At 34.4% G+C, this 18,118-nt stretch overlaps 1 protein-coding gene across 1 annotated transcript in view; it reads left to right on the top strand.

Annotated features, from left to right (window-relative positions):
- LOC128986353 (tachykinin-like peptides receptor 99D) overlaps positions 1-17,764 on the top strand; it is a 37,969-nt gene extending 20,205 nt beyond the window's left edge. The window contains exons 2-7 of the mRNA XM_054406684.1: positions 8,891-9,628; positions 11,280-11,495; positions 12,008-12,158; positions 13,814-14,010; positions 15,255-15,400; positions 16,762-17,764. Of these exons, the coding sequence (XP_054262659.1) occupies positions 9,210-9,628; positions 11,280-11,495; positions 12,008-12,158; positions 13,814-14,010; positions 15,255-15,400; positions 16,762-16,886 (1,254 nt within the window). The 5' untranslated portion in view covers positions 8,891-9,209 and the 3' untranslated portion in view covers positions 16,887-17,764. The remainder of the gene's footprint in view (positions 1-8,890; positions 9,629-11,279; positions 11,496-12,007; positions 12,159-13,813; positions 14,011-15,254; positions 15,401-16,761) is intronic.
- Positions 17,765-18,118: the final 354 nt, after the last annotated feature.

The following is an 18,118-nucleotide window of genomic DNA, read 5'->3' as shown; positions in this document are numbered from 1 at the left end:
TTCCTTGGCAGAAGGTCATTACTCTCTACCACTAGACAAAACTCGGTCTGCCCAACTACAACATTCTAAACTAAATCTTATCTATAAACTGCAAGGCTCTATGCCCATCTAGAAACGGTAGACAGATATATTCTACTTTTAACGGTGACAATTTATGAACACCTTGGACGTAGATGAAATGACTAAAAATACGACTGTTTTAACTTACGACGCTTTAGCTCTAATTGATAAGAAAAAAAAAATCAATTTTAGTAATAGCCGAAATTGCACAGTTAACATACATTAAAATCTCATGGCTAAACAAAGTGTACTACCTTTGTTAATTATCAAAACGTTTAATAACTGAAATATAGTATTAATGTTTTTCTAAACATAAGCTATATTTTGCTTCTTTAATTTTAACAAGTATATCGTTTGTATTACAATTAGACCTACGAAGCAACAGAAACACATGATAATAATATCTATGGTTCTTACCGTCAACGCAATCAGGAGTAATAAACATAGCAAGTAGAAAAATATGTTTTAGATATACTCTGACTTTTAATTATTAGAGTTAATAATTGTACGCATTGGAACAAACTATTTTATTTGAATGGAATATTTATAAAACTGTAATTAAAAAGGTAAACATTAAAGTACATTGTTTCATAATTAATAACAACAGCGGATCATAGAAAATATGAAGAATACTACAAGATACGTCAATTCCATGATAATGCTATTGTTTCTCTTACGGATAATCTTAAGTTAATAATAGGATAGAGAGTTTACAAACTAATTATGTTAAGACTGAAGAATCAGAATTGTTTTGTTGTCCCATGAAATCTCACGTATATTTAAGAACTGTGGCAACCCATTACGCTGTAAGGAAAAACACTTATTCTTTAACACCTTCGTCAGGACAGACTTGTAAAAGCTTTTCGATCGACATTAATGTTTGAAAGGTCCTTATAAGACAATTTGAAGCCAAACACTTTTTGAAATAGACATTAATGTTTTGTTATCAAGTTACCTTGGTGTTATTGAAATAAAATCAATACATGGGGAGTTAATAAGAGCGTTTTTTCTTTCACAATAAAGTATCAATTTTATCAAGTATTTAATATATGGACGCCACTATGTGCGGATTTTAACCCAAATATAAGTGAAGGATGAGTGTAGGATGAGTGACGCGATCTTGTAGTTTTGTTAGTGACTAAGGGCGATATATTCCTTAGACACAACTGTAAATTAATAGCCCAAACAGCTAATGGCAACTAAGGGACCTACAGTTTATGGTGGAATCCGAACCACATTCTTGCCTTGGTATTAATGAATTGGTCTAATTATCAGGATAGTACTGCGGATGGTCGTAGTACTAACTAGTTAGGACGTTAATCCACACCAAGGAGTATCGCATCCACAGTGCATCTCTATAAATATCCACAATTCGTGACCTCCGAGCAGCTGGATTACAGGACGAAGCCACCGTCCTAGTTAGTATATGTGCTTGTAATAATAGAACAAAGCTTTCATTAATTTATGTAATCATTGTAAATACAAATATGCAAAGAATGAGTTAACTATTATTTATACGTTAAAAACTTAGAATGAGTGATAACTTGATTTTAACCGACTCATTGTGCATTTATGAGTAACATTAAAAAGAGCTACTAAGAAATATTTGTGATGTAAATTGTTTTAAATGTATAACAACACATTCCATATTAATCGCTGAGAATATCAAAATGAAGAAATGAAAACGGAATGTAACATTGTGTTAAGATTGCTTAGTTGATATATCTCTTGCGTGTGAATACAGCTTGGTAAATGAAAACTGTTCATCACTGTCTAGCAGGAGACGTGGGTTATACGGACAGGTAGAGAAATGGTTGTTTCGATACATAAATACTGCAGTAAAGAGTATTTTTATAATCTTTACTTAAAAAGAATTCATCGGTAAGACTTTGTCAGCATCCATAACACGAGATTGTAAGACAGATTATTACCATCCATATCCCGGGCTATACATTGTGCACTGCAATATGAGTTACAAAAGCCATAAAAGTGATGTTATGAATATCGTAAGTCTCATATGAGAAAGACTGTAGCAATAATTCGACCGAGAGAGCAGCTGGCCGCAAGCAATATGTTGTTACGAGGCGGCTCCAAACAACCGTGTTTGTAAACAACGCCAAGGTCTGAAATTATTCTGCTGTGCTACCGTATATCCATAGTGCACTGTAGACTGCTCTACTAGAACAATATATTTTTATTTAGGTTAACCTCTTTTGTAAAACAATAACCCATGGTGTGGATTAACGTCCGCACTAATGAGTACTACACCCGCAGTACTATCCTGATGATTAGACCAATTTGTTAATAAAACTAAAGCAAAAATGTGGTTCGGATTCCACTATAACTGTAGGTCCTTTTTAGCTGTATGGGCTATAATTAACAGCTGTGACTAAGGAATGTGTCACAAGACTGCAAGATCGCGCCACTCATCCTACACCCATCCTTCACTCATATTTGGGTTAAAATGCGCACATAGTGGTGTCCCCATCTTAAATCATTTATCTTCATTAGTGTTGCAAACTTGGCTACCGTACTTCTTATTACTTGTATTCAATACTGAAGATTATTTTCGTCAATTCTATTTTCATTAAGTTACAGTAATTTTACGAGACAAATTTAGGGCCACCTGAGGCAATCCTTGCGGGACACAACGCTCAAGACAATTTGTGCCTTATATTGTGGTAATACAATAGGTTACGATTTTATTATTTGATACACTTAAATTGGTTTGAAGACCTGAAGTAATAACAAACAGTATCCTAGTTATAGTATTTATAGTTAACACTAATGTAGTTACTTGCAATTGTAAACATGAATGCATTGTGCAAATAACCGATACCAAGTAACTACGCAAAGCTATTATAAGCTAAGCATTTAGTTAATGAGACTGGTGATTCTCTGGGTCCCCAGATACAGTTTCCATTGTTGTCAACACTTCCTCTGTGCTCTTCTTTGATTGCGGTAAAGTGAAATATATACTTGATCATAATTATAGGGTTAGGCCATATATGGCTCAATACTTAAAATATGTATACGGTTATTTTACTGTTATGAAGTGAAATAGTTTGTTTTATTGTAATATTAATATTAATATTATTGTTGTTGCGTTGTAATAGTTCTTAATTGGGTATAAAATATGATTAAACTATTTCTTTATTTATTTACTATGTTGAAAATGCTAGACTCCTCAATAGGTAGGTTAAGGTACATTACTGAATGATATATTGATATAAAAAACAATATTATCCTACATTAAAGACCCTCTAATTCTTTAGCCAAGATCTTATTTTACTCCTAAATCATTGAGTAAGATAAGCTAGGTCAGCTAGATTTAATTTAGTACTTTTATAAAGTAGTCAACATAATACAGGACTGAAGACGATTGTAACGAATTAAACACCAACAATAATTATAAATAGCTTGCTAACAAGTATATTCCTCCACATCTCGAAAAATAATATATCCAAATACATGAATGTTTAATGTTTAATTTCCGTTGTCATCGAAAACGTGAAAGGTAGGTATAATTTAATTCCTTGCATAATTTAGGATATTGCTGCGAAAACTTTTATCACAATTATTAAAAAAAAATTATCAAAATTCTTAGACATCAAAAATCTGTACCGTTCTCAGATACGGAAGGTACTTTTTCAACCGGGAATAGGATTATGGTTTTGATCCCAAAACGTTGTAAAAATATTGTTTTTAACTATTCCTGATTAAATTTGTTCTCGATAGTTTGTTTAATCTCGTAAGAAATTAAGTTAGCACTACTGTTAAAGAATACATTGTGGAGTTTTAACTGATTATGATAGAAGATGTATAAAATAATCCATCAAACAGCGTACACTTACCATAACCAAAAATTAGCTTTAAACTAAGAAATGTTTTTGTAGTTTAATATCCAAATTTCATTGGCCCCTAACGTATATGTTAGCTGTACAGGAAATGTGGCTGTTAATATCCAGCCCTGCCTTATGACGTTGAATTTCACTAGCTGGAGATAAAGCTTTGCCAGAGTGGCGTAGTTTAACGTAGATGTTGAGGACTACATTAGCTGGAGATAAAGCTCTACCAGATAGGCGTAGTTTAACGTAGATGTTGAGGACTACATTAGCTGGAGATAAAGCTCTACCAGATTGGCGTAGTTTAACGTAGATGTTGAGGACTACATTAGCTGGAGATAAAGCTTTACCAGAGTGGCGTAGTTTAACGTAGATGTTGAGGACTACATTAGCTGGAGATAAAGCTCTACCAGATTGGCGTAGTTTAACGTAGATGTTGAGGACTACATTAGCTGGAGATAAAGCTTTACCAGAGTGGCGTAGTTTATCGTAGATGTTGAGGACTACATTAGCTGGAGATAAAGCTTTACCAGAGTGGCATAGTTCAACGTAGATGTTGAGGACTACATTAGCTGGAGATAAAGCTTTACCAGAGTGGCGTAGTTTAACGTAGATGTTGAGGACTACATTAGCTGGAGATAAAGCTCTACCAGAGTGGCATAGTTCAACGTAGATGTTGATGACTACATTAGCTGGAGATAAAGCTTTACCAGAGTGGCATAGTTCAACGTAGATGTTGAGGAATACATTAGCTGGAGATAAAGCTTTACCAGAGTGGCGTAGTTTAACGTAGATGTTGAGGACTACATTAGCTGGAGATAAAGCTCTACCAGAGTGGCATAGTTCAACGTAGATGTTGATGACTACATTAGCTGGAGATAAAGCTTTGACAGAGTGGCGTAGTTTAACGTAGATGTTGAGGAGTACGTTAGCTGGAGATAAAGCTTTACCAGAGTGGCATAGTTCAACGTAGATGTTGATGACTACATTAGCTGGAGATAAAGCTTTACCAGAGTGGCATAGTTCAACGTAGATGTTGATGACTACATTAGCTGGAGATAAAGCTTTACCAGAGTGGCGTAGTTTAACGTAGATGTTGAGGACTACATTAGCTGGAGATAAAGCTCTACCAGAGTGGCATAGTTCAACGTAGATGTTGATGACTACATTAGCTGGAGATAAAGCTTTGACAGAGTGGCGTAGTTTAACGTAGATGTTGAGGACTACGTTAGCTGGAGATAAAGCTTTACCAGAGTGGCATAGTTCAACGTAGATGTTGATGACTACATTAGCTGGAGATAAAGCTTTGACAGAGTGGCGTAGTTTAACGTAGATGTTGAGGACTACGTTAGCTGGAGATAAAGCTTTACCAGAGTGGCGTAGTTTAACGTAGATGTTGAGGACTCTCAGCTCTGCAGTCAATTACAGTCAAAGCTGAGCTCGCTGACTTATTCATAACAATAGATTGTGTACGAGAACAAGGCTCTGTGAACCCCGTTGTAACACGCTTGGGAAATATGAGCTCTAATTATTTTACTTATTTCATGTAGTCGCAACTTGGAGAAGATAGTTTCCTTTGTGCTTTACCGAAACCTTTATATTTGTAAAATGAAACTGTGATTGCATAAAGTTAAACATTATAAGAATAGTAAACATAATACTTGACTCAAAACAAAAAATATAATCATGCTCTAAGTCCCGTTATATAACACCAACATTAATTTTATTAAATGTTTCATATCCCTCTGAAGATGTCTCAGAAAACAAGATATTGACCAAGGAATTATAAAAACGAGTGATTGAAATAATTCTCGATGCGAGTGATAACACCCATTGTTTAAGTTTCCTTCCATTAGGCAAATTAAATTGAATCATTCGACTGCTTCCGATTTATCTGAGAGAATTTATTTCTTTGACGTGCGATACTGAGTTATACAGGGTGTTGAAAATGTCTGGAACCAACATTATATCTGGTGAGTGGTTAAAGAAAAACAACTGATATTTTGTATACGGATATACTATGGTTTTACCTATCTTTTGGTGCCTTATGACATTTTTTACCACTTATAGGGAACGTCCCGTAGAGGATGCAGTAAAAAGTTTTAATGGAAGCCTATGGTAAATGATACATCATTTTAAAGGCAATTTTTTTCTGAGTAAGGAGCCACAAGTTTCATCTCAAAAGGACCACCCTAGCAAAAATGGCGACTGTTTGAAATTTAAAAACCCACTTATAGGGAACGTCCTGTGGAGGATGCAGTAAAAAGTTTTAAAGGAAGCCTATGGTAAATGATACATCATTTTAAAGGCCATTTTTTTCTGAGTAAGGAGCCACAAGTTTCATCTCAAAAGGACCACCCTAGCAAAAATGGCGACTGTTTGAAATTTAAAATTCAATTATTTTCAAAAACTTCAAACAGTCACCATTTTCGCTAGGGTGGTCCTTTTGAGATGAAACTTGTGGCTCCGTACTCAGAATAAAATGGCCTTTAAAACGATGTATCATTTACCATAGCCTTCCATTAAAACTTTTTACTGCATCCTCCACAGGACGTTCCCTATAAGTGGTAAAAAATGTCATAAGGCACCAAAAGATAGGTAAAACCATAGTATATCCGTACACAAAATATCAGTTGTATTTCTTTAACCACTCACCAGATATAATGCTGGTTCCAGACATTTTCAACACCCTGTATAATAATATATTATACAAAGTATTATATACAGGGTGTTTTTTTAAAAACTTGCATCTTTATTTATGTAAAAACCGCAATAGATAGAAATATGCAGTTTTCGGGAATCATCTATTGACGTAGGGGGACCAATTGTTTTGAATTCAACGTTACATTCACATTCCCCCCCTTCCCCCCAGCCCCCAACTTAATTTTTTTTTAAATAGCAAGGTACCCATTGTGACATATCAAATAAAAGAGCATGAAAAAAGAAAATGTTTGATGAAAAAAAATTAAAAATCGGTTCATAAATTTTTGAGATATTCCCCCCCTCACCCCCCCGGAACTTAATTTTTTTTTTATAGCAAAGTACCCCTTGTGACATATCAAATGAAAGAGCATGAAAAAAGAAAAATTTTGGTGAAATTTATTTTTCATTTGATATGTCACAAGGGCGGGTACCTTGCTATTAAAAAACAAGTTATGGGTAGGGGAAAAGGGGGGTGATTATCTCACAAATTCATGAGCCGATTTTAAATTTTTTTTCACCAAAAATTTTCTTTTTTCATGCTCTTTCATTTGATATGTCTCAAGGGGTACTTTGCTATAAAAAAAAAAATTAAGTTCCGGGGGGGTGAGGGGGGAATATCTCACAAATTTATGAACCGATTTTCAATTTTTTTTCATCAAACATTTTCTTTTTTTTATGCTATTTTATTTGATATGTCACAAGGGGTACCTTGCTATTTAAAAAAAATAAGTTGGGGGCAGGGGGGGAAAGGGGGGGAATGTGAATGTAACGTTGAATTCAAAACAATTGGTCCCCCTACGTCAATAGATGATTCCCGCAAACTTCATATTTCTATCTATTGCGGTTTTTACATAAATAAAGATGCAAGTTTTTAAAAAAACACCCTGTATAATAAGTAACAATGCATTATGATGTTTCAATTAATGTGTTGCAAAATGAACCCACTTGTCCGTTTATGAAGACTTTGTTTAGATAACCTATAGTTATTTAGTGGATAGAGTGTTTTACATACTAATTATGTTTCATATTTCTGAATTAACGTTTGCTTTTTATAGAAAATGGCAGGTCGAGAGGGGATAAGCATTTGTGTTTCTGCCTTATAAATCCGACATATATTTTGTGACGTTGACGACCTATTACACTGTACGAGAGAAAAACGGTTTTCTGTAACACCTACGTTAGTACAGACTTATAAAAGCTCTTCTATCGACATTAATGTTTGAAAGGTTCTTAAAAGACAATTTGAAGCCTAACACTTACGTAAATAGACATCAATGTTTGTTGTCAAGTTACCTTGGTGTTATTGAAATAAAATCAATATATAACAGTTAAGTGGTATTTTCCTTACATATTAATGTGCTTGCAAGCTGTTGTGGGACCAAGCTTTCATTAAATTATGTTGTTATTATAAAGATTAATAAATTAACTATTATTTATATGTATAAAACTTACAACAGATGCTAACCTGATGTTATCTACTAATTGTGCATTGATGGTTTAAAGTACAACGGATTTTAAAATATATTTCTGATGGAAAATATTTGAATGTACAACGAACGATACATTGCTTATTATCGGCTGAAAATTTCGAAATCAGGAAATGGAAACGGAGTGTATTATTGCGTAAAGATAGCATTGTTGATATAACTCTTGCGTGTGAATACAGCTTGGTAAATGAAAACTGTTCATCACTGTCTAGCAAGAGACGTGGGTTATACGGACAGGTGATTGCTTAAACCAGTTACAAAACAAGATTATTGTTGTTTCTATACATAAATACTGCATTAAACGTATTCTTCAGTAGAATTACTTAGAGAATAATTCATCGATAAGACTTTGTCAGCTCTCATAACACGAGATTGTAAGGCAGATTATTACCATCCATATCCCGGGTTATACATTGTGCACTGCAATATGAGTTACAAAAGCCATAAAAGTGATGTTATGAATATCGTAAGTCTCATATGAGAAAGACTGTAGCAATAATTCGACCGAGAGAGCAGCTGGCCGCAAGCAATATGTTGTTACGAGGCGGCTCCAAACAACTGTGTTTGTAAACAACGCCAAGGTCCGAAATTATTCTGTTGTGCTACCGTATATGCATGGTTTAAGATACACCGTAGACTGCATCCTTAAATAATACACTGAATTGGTATTTGTAAATGTATATCTTTTACGAGTATTGCTCTGGAATGGATTATTATTTTAGTATAGTATAAATATTTAAAATCACTGAATTTACTAGGTTTTTAGCCATACTAATGTATAATATTTTGTTTCAGGTGTCTGTTTATGCTGATTGAGAGATCCACGTGCACACAGATCTGCAAACAGAAAGTTGTTTAAAGAAATTTCAAACCGAATAATTTTAATAATTAAAAGTAAGGATATCTGCCGCCAGCTTCCCTAAAGTGTAAATAGAAATTCATGAGTGTACAATGTCAAACATAATCTATATAACAGCAAAATACGGAAAACAATAGGGAAAATTAAACGTTGATTCAGTTATGTTTTAAAACATTTTTGAAAGATAGTCTCTAAGCACCGAGTGATCCTGATTTTCATCCACTATGAAAACCGAAGTAACAACGATGTCAGGATATGTCAAGTGAAGTGACACAGTTGATCAACTCAAGTGTGCTAGTGGTAGGCAACTCCTCCGACAACTACACTGGCGACGATGACCAGTCCAACCACAACCAGTTCATCCTGCCTCTGTGGAAGCAGTTGCTGTGGACGTTCCTGTACGCTGGCATGGTTGTGGTGGCCACCGGAGGCAACTTGATCGTCATATGGATAGTGCTGGCTCACAAGCGCATGAGAACTGTCACCAACTACTTCCTGGTCAACTTGTCCGTCGCTGACGCCATGGTCTCCACTCTCAATGTCACCTTCAACTTCGTCTACATGCTCAACAGCGACTGGCCCTTCGGCACCCTCTACTGCAAGATCAGCCAGTTCGTCGCCGTACTCTCCATCTGCGCCAGTGTCTTTACCTTGATGGCCATCTCGATAGACAGGTTAGTCGCTTCTATGTTCTTCATTTGAATAAAATCATATTATGTAAACAAGCTTTGCTTAAAATAGTATGGGTGTAACTTACCTTTTATTCCAGGAAATAAAACGCATAACTTCTTTTTTAGTTACTCAAGTATTTCACGCATTTACGTACATACAACTATTGTTGTAGATGTGGCAAAGGGTTGTTATGTGTACATATTTTCCCTTATAGCAATGCACTGAAGGTAAGAAAATGTCAAAATAATGCTAAACTCATTCAAGTCTCACTGTATGGAAATAATCATGAAGAAAGAATTACTGTGATCAGAATTACTTCATCAGAATTACATTAGTGTGATTTGTTCCTCTTTATTATAAAATAAAACAATTTTTTATAGTTCTTGTAAAACGATTTATTTATAAATTGACGAGGATTAATTTAAAAGCTAGCCAATTCGCTTCTTGATAGTTAACAACTGGCTTAAACTTAATTAGCGACATTTACAAAATACTCATTAACATATATTTACTGTCTGCATTTACTAAGCATTTAGATTCATTTGAATTTTTCTTTTATTTTATTTTTAATGTAACAAAATGGATGGCTTTATGAGCATGTGTTACTATTCCTTTCTCATATCTCCTTTGCTTTAACGTAACCCACATTGCAGTTTATAAGCTCTTGTTCAAAGCTTAAAAGCAAAATATATATTTGTTGTCCAGAATACTTACCCAGGCAATTTTAGTTATACTCTACTTACATCGATAATCCAACAAAGTAAAAAAACAACCTCTCCTTATATAAGCCTATATAATTATAATTTTATAATTATTATTTTATAATTATAAATTATAACTAAGGTGTTTATTAGTAGTTTAGGTCTTGTAGATTCCATTAAAACGATACGCACATCAATAATATAACATTATTTTTGTAACAACAAACTGATTATTTTACATTTTACAATACGTGGAGTAAATCAATATTTATGTTGTTTAATTTATTCTTAAGCTATTTTTAGTTTTGATTCACATACTGCTCTTTACAAAACTGCTATGTTGAATATTGATTCAACAGTATTGGGACGCATACAAACGAATTGAATATCAAACGCATTCATTCAAACGCAATATTAAATATCAAAATATTGAATAACGTCTACGTATGGCATGAATATCAAATATGCTCTCCACCTATGCATATTTGCGTTTGTAAGTTTTTTTTTTTGTAACTGGTTGTTTCAAATTTTACATAGATCCAAAGAAAACCACAAAGTTAGGATTTTTACCATTTTTTAACCATTGTCCAGATTTTCCTTTGATGATCAAGAAAAACATCTAGAAGGCACGATATTTATGAACTAAGATATATGTATATTTTCATACAAGTTACATAATACGTTATTATTGTTTCTATTATCTTTACCATCTGCTTATTTTTAATGTTGCGAAGTTTTATAGTAAACGCGTCAAATAACGACTGTGTTTACTACTCATTACAGTTACATGCATTTATGAACATTATTTCTCACTAATTAATTCATTCAGCTCTTCACGTAATGTTTATGTTTATATTTCGGTTTCAGCTTGCGTACTTTCTATGATACACAAACACATCATATATTTCACCCACAACTATCTGCACTGGTACAGTAAATGTCCCTTGTCCAGGTACATGGCTATAATTCACCCCTTGAGACCCAGGATGGGGCGTCGGGCTACTCTCGCCATTGCAATCGCCATATGGATCGTCGCCTCCATCTTCTCCATACCACAGTTCATCTTTTTTACTACATATGTACAAGAATTCCCCAACGGTGACCAAAGAATCATCTGCTACAGTGAATGGCCTGACGGTCCGACCACCGAGAGTTACCAGGAATATTTGTAAGTATCTGAAACATATTGTATTAGGAAAGATTTGTATAATTAATTATTACCTAGACGTAAAGAACGTTTCAAACTATATCAGTGGGAAACGGCCTTGTAGTCATTGTTTCACATAATGTTGTCCAAGCATATACAGTACGCTTTACATTTCTTTGTTATAAAATTATTACAGAGCAATTTTAACCCTAAGCTAGCTTACTAATCAAAGCTGGATGTTTTATGGTTTCCCATTTAAAATTTGTTTAGTTATTTAGTGAATTACAAAAGTAATGTGGTTATGACAAAGGAAATTGGATTCATGCTAAATAATTTACGAATTATTTAAATTTAAACGTGGATGGTACAAAGTCCACCGTTAAATATTCCGTTCATAAAAGGAAACAAATAACTTATTTCAGAGCGTGTAACCATATCGTTACCTGAAACCTTTGGTAGTGGGAGTAACCCAAAATCATATAGCATCTGATATAATAAAAGAGCAGATATAATACAAACATGATTTATTTCAGGTACAACGTACTGTTTATGATCGTCACTTACTTCTTGCCAATCTGCTCAATGAGCTTTACCTACGTCAGAGTGGGTCTGGAGCTGTGGGGGAGTCAGAGCATCGGAGAGGCCACGCAGCGACAAATGGAGAACATCAAGTCCAAGAGGAGAGTAAGTACCTAACTAACTGTCTAAATGTAACGCATTTAATGCCAGTTTAAAATAAATATTCGGCCTATTACATATACATGTAGTATATGTAGTACGACAAATATGGTAACTTCCCACAAAAGTAAAAAACTAAGGTCAAATTGTAGGCTGCTATGATTTTTTTCGTAGACAAAGAAATTTATTTTGGAACTTTATTAACTCGTTAACAGTTGTCAATCTTTATAGTGTCTACACATTTATTATGTTCTGTGGATAATGATTTCTACATAGACTTAAAAGTATAGTTGACCTACTTGTTGCAGTGCAGTTAGGAGCAAACCAGTGTAATGGATCGAGTGACCATTTGTGTTGGTAACGGTACCAAGCACAACCTTGTTAAGCTATAAGATCAGGTGAAATATATGAACGGAACAGAGAGTGGAATATAACTATGTACTTAATCTGAGCTTATGCCATTGCACAGCTGTGTAGCGCAGGTGGACCCGGCAGTCGATTGTACATTACTGTGCATAGATCTTGGCCTAATACTGTACTTGCTACCTGAATTAAAAACATGTTTATGTCCTACTGGCACGACCTAGGAAGTTACGCTCGAACCCATATATCTGTATTACACATTACTTCAGACAAAGAATAGAAGGTATTGTCACGTATCTTCACTAAAATAAATGTCATTAGATGATTGATGAGATTTATGAAACTCAGGTACCCAAATTTCAAGCTACACAGGATCAGCTTACTCCCGGAAGTAAAACCTTGTAGTATATTCAGGCGCTCAATGCAGCGCAGGTGGGCTGTGACTGTTTGTTTGTAGTTCGATTTTTACTGATGATAATGGAACTTAACCTAGGTTTGTGTATAGAAACTGAAAAAATATGATATGTACGATTATAGTTTAGAAACGTATCGCCCATAACTGTAGCTTGAAAAAATAGTGCAGCGAAAGCGTCGTCGGTCTTGCGCCCATTACTGATGGGAATGGCACATAGCCTCCATACTACAGTGTTGCCTGAGGTGAAATGTTATAATGTGTGCAGTATACAGTGTAAAGGCGTCTCTCGGAACTGTATCTAGACCACTTAGTGTAACACAGGTGGACCGCGACCGCGTCGGTCGAGTGTCCATTACTGATGGTAATGGCTCATAGCCTCATACTACAGTGTTGCTATAACCTGAGGTGAAATGTTATGATGTGTGCAGTATACAATGTAAAGGCGTCTCTCGGAACTGTATCTAGACCACTTAGTGTAACACAGGTGGACCACGACCGCGTCGGTCGAGTGCCCATTACTGGTGGTAATGGCTCTTAGCTTGAAACTGTGTTCTCATAAACTCAGGTGATAAAGCAAATTCATATCTTGCTTTTGAACTCATTTAATGCGAAACATCATTTGTAACAGTTATTTTAACTTTTGTTTCATGAACATACAAATCGTTGCATAAAACACAGTTTTCTTAAGCCATATTATACAAATCTATGTAGGATGTGATTGTGTTTGTACATCAAATTTTACCTTATGTTGTAGCCTATTCGTTAAATTTAAAAAAACCCTCAATACGATTTTGCTCTTTATATTTTACATCTAAAATGTGATAGGATGAGTGGCGGTAGCCCTATGATTATGTTTATGACTTTTACATGATGTCCTCTGCAGGTAGTGAAGATGATGATAGTAGTGGTGTTGATCTTCGCCGTATGCTGGCTGCCGTTCCACATCTACTTCATCATCACCTCACATATACCGGAGATCACCAACTCCCCCTACATACAGGACATATTCCTCTTCATCTACTGGCTAGCCATGTCCAACTCTATGTACAATCCCATCATATACTGTTGGATGAATATGAGGTAACGTATATGAATCTTGTCAGAAATGTATAGTGTTGCCCTTTAAATTCATTGCGAAACTATGATGTTCCCTAGACATAAGTATGAGAGGAGACATTTTTAATGAAGGTAAATAAACGAGATAAACTAACGAACGAGGTCTAAGGAGATAAACGAACTACTTTTGTAATAAACTAAAAAATATGTATTCATTCAAGAATACTAACTAAATCATATTTTTACTGTTAAAAGTATTACGCATCAAAAATAAATTTATTATCTTAAAAGCCTTCAAATGTTCTCGTATCACTGAATAAACTTTACTTTATAATGTCATTTCAACTTATATTTCAATAAAATGTGCATGCATATGATTTTAAGGTGGGAAACACAGTTCATTGTACTAGGATTGTTCCAACAAGAATCAATTCATTCTGTTGACTCATGTTTCCTCGATTGTAACAGCCAACTTTCTGCTCCAAATCACGACTACTCTATTCATGAATAAACATTGAGACAAATCCGCCTTTGCCTCGCTACGCATTCGCTATTCTGGCCCTTCCCAAAGGGGTAATCGTTCGAGAAAGTTCGAAAACATACTGTTTAAACTCTTTTTCAAATCAGTAAACTCTCTTTAGCTATCATAAACTTAACATTATTCAAATATATAAACAAGTCGTGATAATATGTAAAATGTCAATAACATAAATAATAAATATCCTACAGTATTTGTTATTTAAGTTATCTTCTTTATTCAATCGTTCATAGAGGGATAGTGTAGTTTGGGTCTCTTTATAACATATGTGATTTGTACAATTAATTGCACTATCTACTAGTATAACCAGATTATACATCCAATGATGTTAATGATTGTTAGCATCTTTAGGAAATCTTCTACACGTTAGAAGTTACAACATTATAATTTGAACTAATTGTGCAAATAATGTGCTGTTATTATTAGCTTCTAGTATCTCTGGGAACATTTTAGATTACAGTTCATCTGTTGAAATTGAATAGAGTAAAAATAGCTTTCCAATAACAGTTTTTTTTTTTACCCAGTAGATCCTAACAAAACACAGTATATTCGGTTGCATTTATCATAAAACCGTGTAAGGGATTTTGACTCACTATTACGGTTAATTATTTAACTTCGATTATATGAAATATATATCCCTGAAATTATTTTTAAATCATCCCAACGCCATTCTTTCCTTTCCTTTTGAGTCTATTGTGATCAGGTGTTAGTAAGTGTACTTGTCTTCTAGGTTCCGACGTGGGTTCAAGCAGTTCTTTTCCTGCTGCCCGTTCATACACCTGACGCCGGACGGTCTGACACGACGAGAGGCGGTCACCAGTAGATACAACAGCTGTTCCGGCAGTCCAGAGGCTCACTATCGCATCGTGCGCAACGGTAATTACAAATAATGTAGTAAACCTATGATAGAATTGGCAACCTTCTCCATTAAGGACCTTTAACATTTTTACATTACATTTTAAATTATGTCATAGAATTTGTTTCGAATTTTGTTGCTGCCGTTGCTCAGTTGGTATTGCGAAAGAATACAAATCTACAAGTGATGACGTGAGTTTGGACTACCAGAATTATTAATTAGTTAACTCCTGTACACTAAAGGTCTTTATAACATAGAATAGAATAGAATAGAATGTTTGTTTATTTTCTCTTTAAGATCGGATACATATAATACACAGGTCACAATTATTGCATTATAAATTCACATTAATAAAAAGATACAAAACAAATGAAGTTGATTACGACTATAAAGGTTTTGAATAATTATGCTATTTTCAGTCCCTTGCTCTCACCAGGCTGAAATATGACAAATTCAGAAAACGAAAATAAATCATCTTAAACATGAAAAGAACATCTGCTATGTACAATAAGCGTGACCTACGAATTTTAACGTAGAGAAAATAAATAGGGCCTCTATAGGCAAAGCCTGTAGTTGAGGTTCCGTTAATTATAAATTTTACATAAACAAAGAGCGTTCGGAAAGATATAAATTAGATTTGAAATTAAAAACACAATGGTCTTAAACAATTGAAAAGAAAATAAGTAAGAAGAAAAATTATAATTTGAAACACTTGCCAAATAGTCATGCATGTTATCTTGTTATCTTGTTGCTCTGATAACTCTAACGATGCACTGCACTATCACCACCAGGCGGCTGCTAGCCCCAACCCAAGGGCCGTCATAGCTCACTACATACAATGTATAGACCCTGAGTGGCATAGCCCGCCAAAGTGCGCCCTTACTTCTACAACTTAACTTACACATCTTTAACTTTACATCTATAAGAGGTGAAAACCATGCTCTGCTTGATACTTTCCACGCAGATGCACTATATCCATATTAAATGTCTAATGCCAGGTTAATAGATGCCGTGACAAGAAAAATCGTAGAAACCCAATCTCTGTGTTTATATTTAAACTTAACTTTCTAATTTGTTGAAAATTATAGTATTGACAACTGATATTGCTGGCAGCCTTGAGAACTTTGATCATCGATGAACTTGGAATGGTTCATGGTCTTAATGGTTAGCGTGCACCACGTGAGTCTGAAGTAAGAAATGGTTACCACATAACCACATTGTATATACCACATTGTATATTTACACTAGGACCTACAGAATTACATCCCTGCAGACGTACGTGTAGGTTTCCTCGAGTCTGCAGACTTTCAATTTCTAACAAAAAGCATCCCAGCAACAAAAATACGGTATGTAACATAGCAAAACATTGATGATATTTCAGGAGCTGTCCAGCCCGGGTCTATAGAGACAGGTCTGACGGCGCTAGGGGACTCACCCTCCTACTACCATCACACTGCCGGCTACAGGGCGCGACGACGCTGGAAGAACAATGGCACCGACTCTTGACAGGAGAGTCGCAGGGCGGCTCGTGTCCAGACCTGGATATAGCAGCTCTGCCAGACCACACTAACTTCGCTGCAGAGATTTGTATTGTTAATACCAACCTGTTTGTTTTTAAACCTATTTTAAAACTATTTGTTTGTATAAACTGGCATACATAACATGTACTTTTGTATATAGTCGAAGAATCAGTCTATTGTAAAATAGTTTTTACTGAACACACATGCCAGACATCATATCATGTACATATTTAGACAACCGACATTATTTTGATCAGTACAAAACTCTGCATCAAAGTCCGATGCCTATTTGAGGCAACATCTACATGACTTGTATGATATTGCTGTCAGTTCCTCTAACGTATCGTTACCTCTGCTATAGATTACAATATATATTTATACTGTGCAAGGTGTATATCTGTGATCACACTCGACGGGTTTCGTGTAAATATTACCACCATTATATATAATGTATTTCCACTATCTATCAAACTCATAGCACAAAGAAGGGACAATGGTTTATATTTTAAATATATTTCTACGATAAAATATGAAGCTTTATATTTCGAGCCCTAAAGGTTACTACTTTCTAACATATTTGACAAAAAACCATTTAAAATATTGTAATTCAAATAATTAAGAAGTAAATGGTAAGAAGTAAGAAGTATAATCTAAAGAAATTGGTTCATACGTTTAATTTTCTGTATCCAAACATGTAATTAGTGCTAATCAATCTTAGTTCAATCTTTCTATCCTTGAAGTTAATTTATTTCCTATTTATAAAACAGATTGACTTTAACTGTCCGTACCTTTTTGTAATGTTTAAATGTTTTCTCAATTAGTTCAATCTGTACGTTATTTTCAGAATAATACACTTTTCAATTTATGTTTGAGCCTTTGAAGGAACAAGTAACATATTTTTAGTGTTTATATTTAAGTAGATTCTTACATTTTGAATCTAATAAAAATATATTTGAACTGAACAGACTGTCTGATTTTTCAATGATAAATTAAATTTTAAATTTTATAGGTTTTTAAAACATCGGCAATTTCACAATTTATGCACATATCTTATGGATAATATTCTTAAGTGCTTAAATAAAATATAAAATAGTAGTTAGTTAAACGTTATTTAACTTGAATCTACAGAAAACAATTGGATGTTAGTTAATAAACCAAAGGATTTTAATTGCCAAAGATCAAAACTAAATTCACAATTGGATCAATTCGTCCAGTGTT

Source organism: Macrosteles quadrilineatus, unplaced genomic scaffold, assembly GCF_028750875.1.
Source record: "Macrosteles quadrilineatus isolate MER2022 unplaced genomic scaffold, UCM_ALF_1.0 Scaffold_2__2_contigs__length_208266976, whole genome shotgun sequence".
Lineage (NCBI taxonomy): Eukaryota > Metazoa > Arthropoda > Insecta > Hemiptera > Cicadellidae > Macrosteles > Macrosteles quadrilineatus.
The sequence above is the reverse complement of the archived record's forward strand: the minus strand, read 5'-3'. Positions and strand labels throughout refer to the sequence as shown.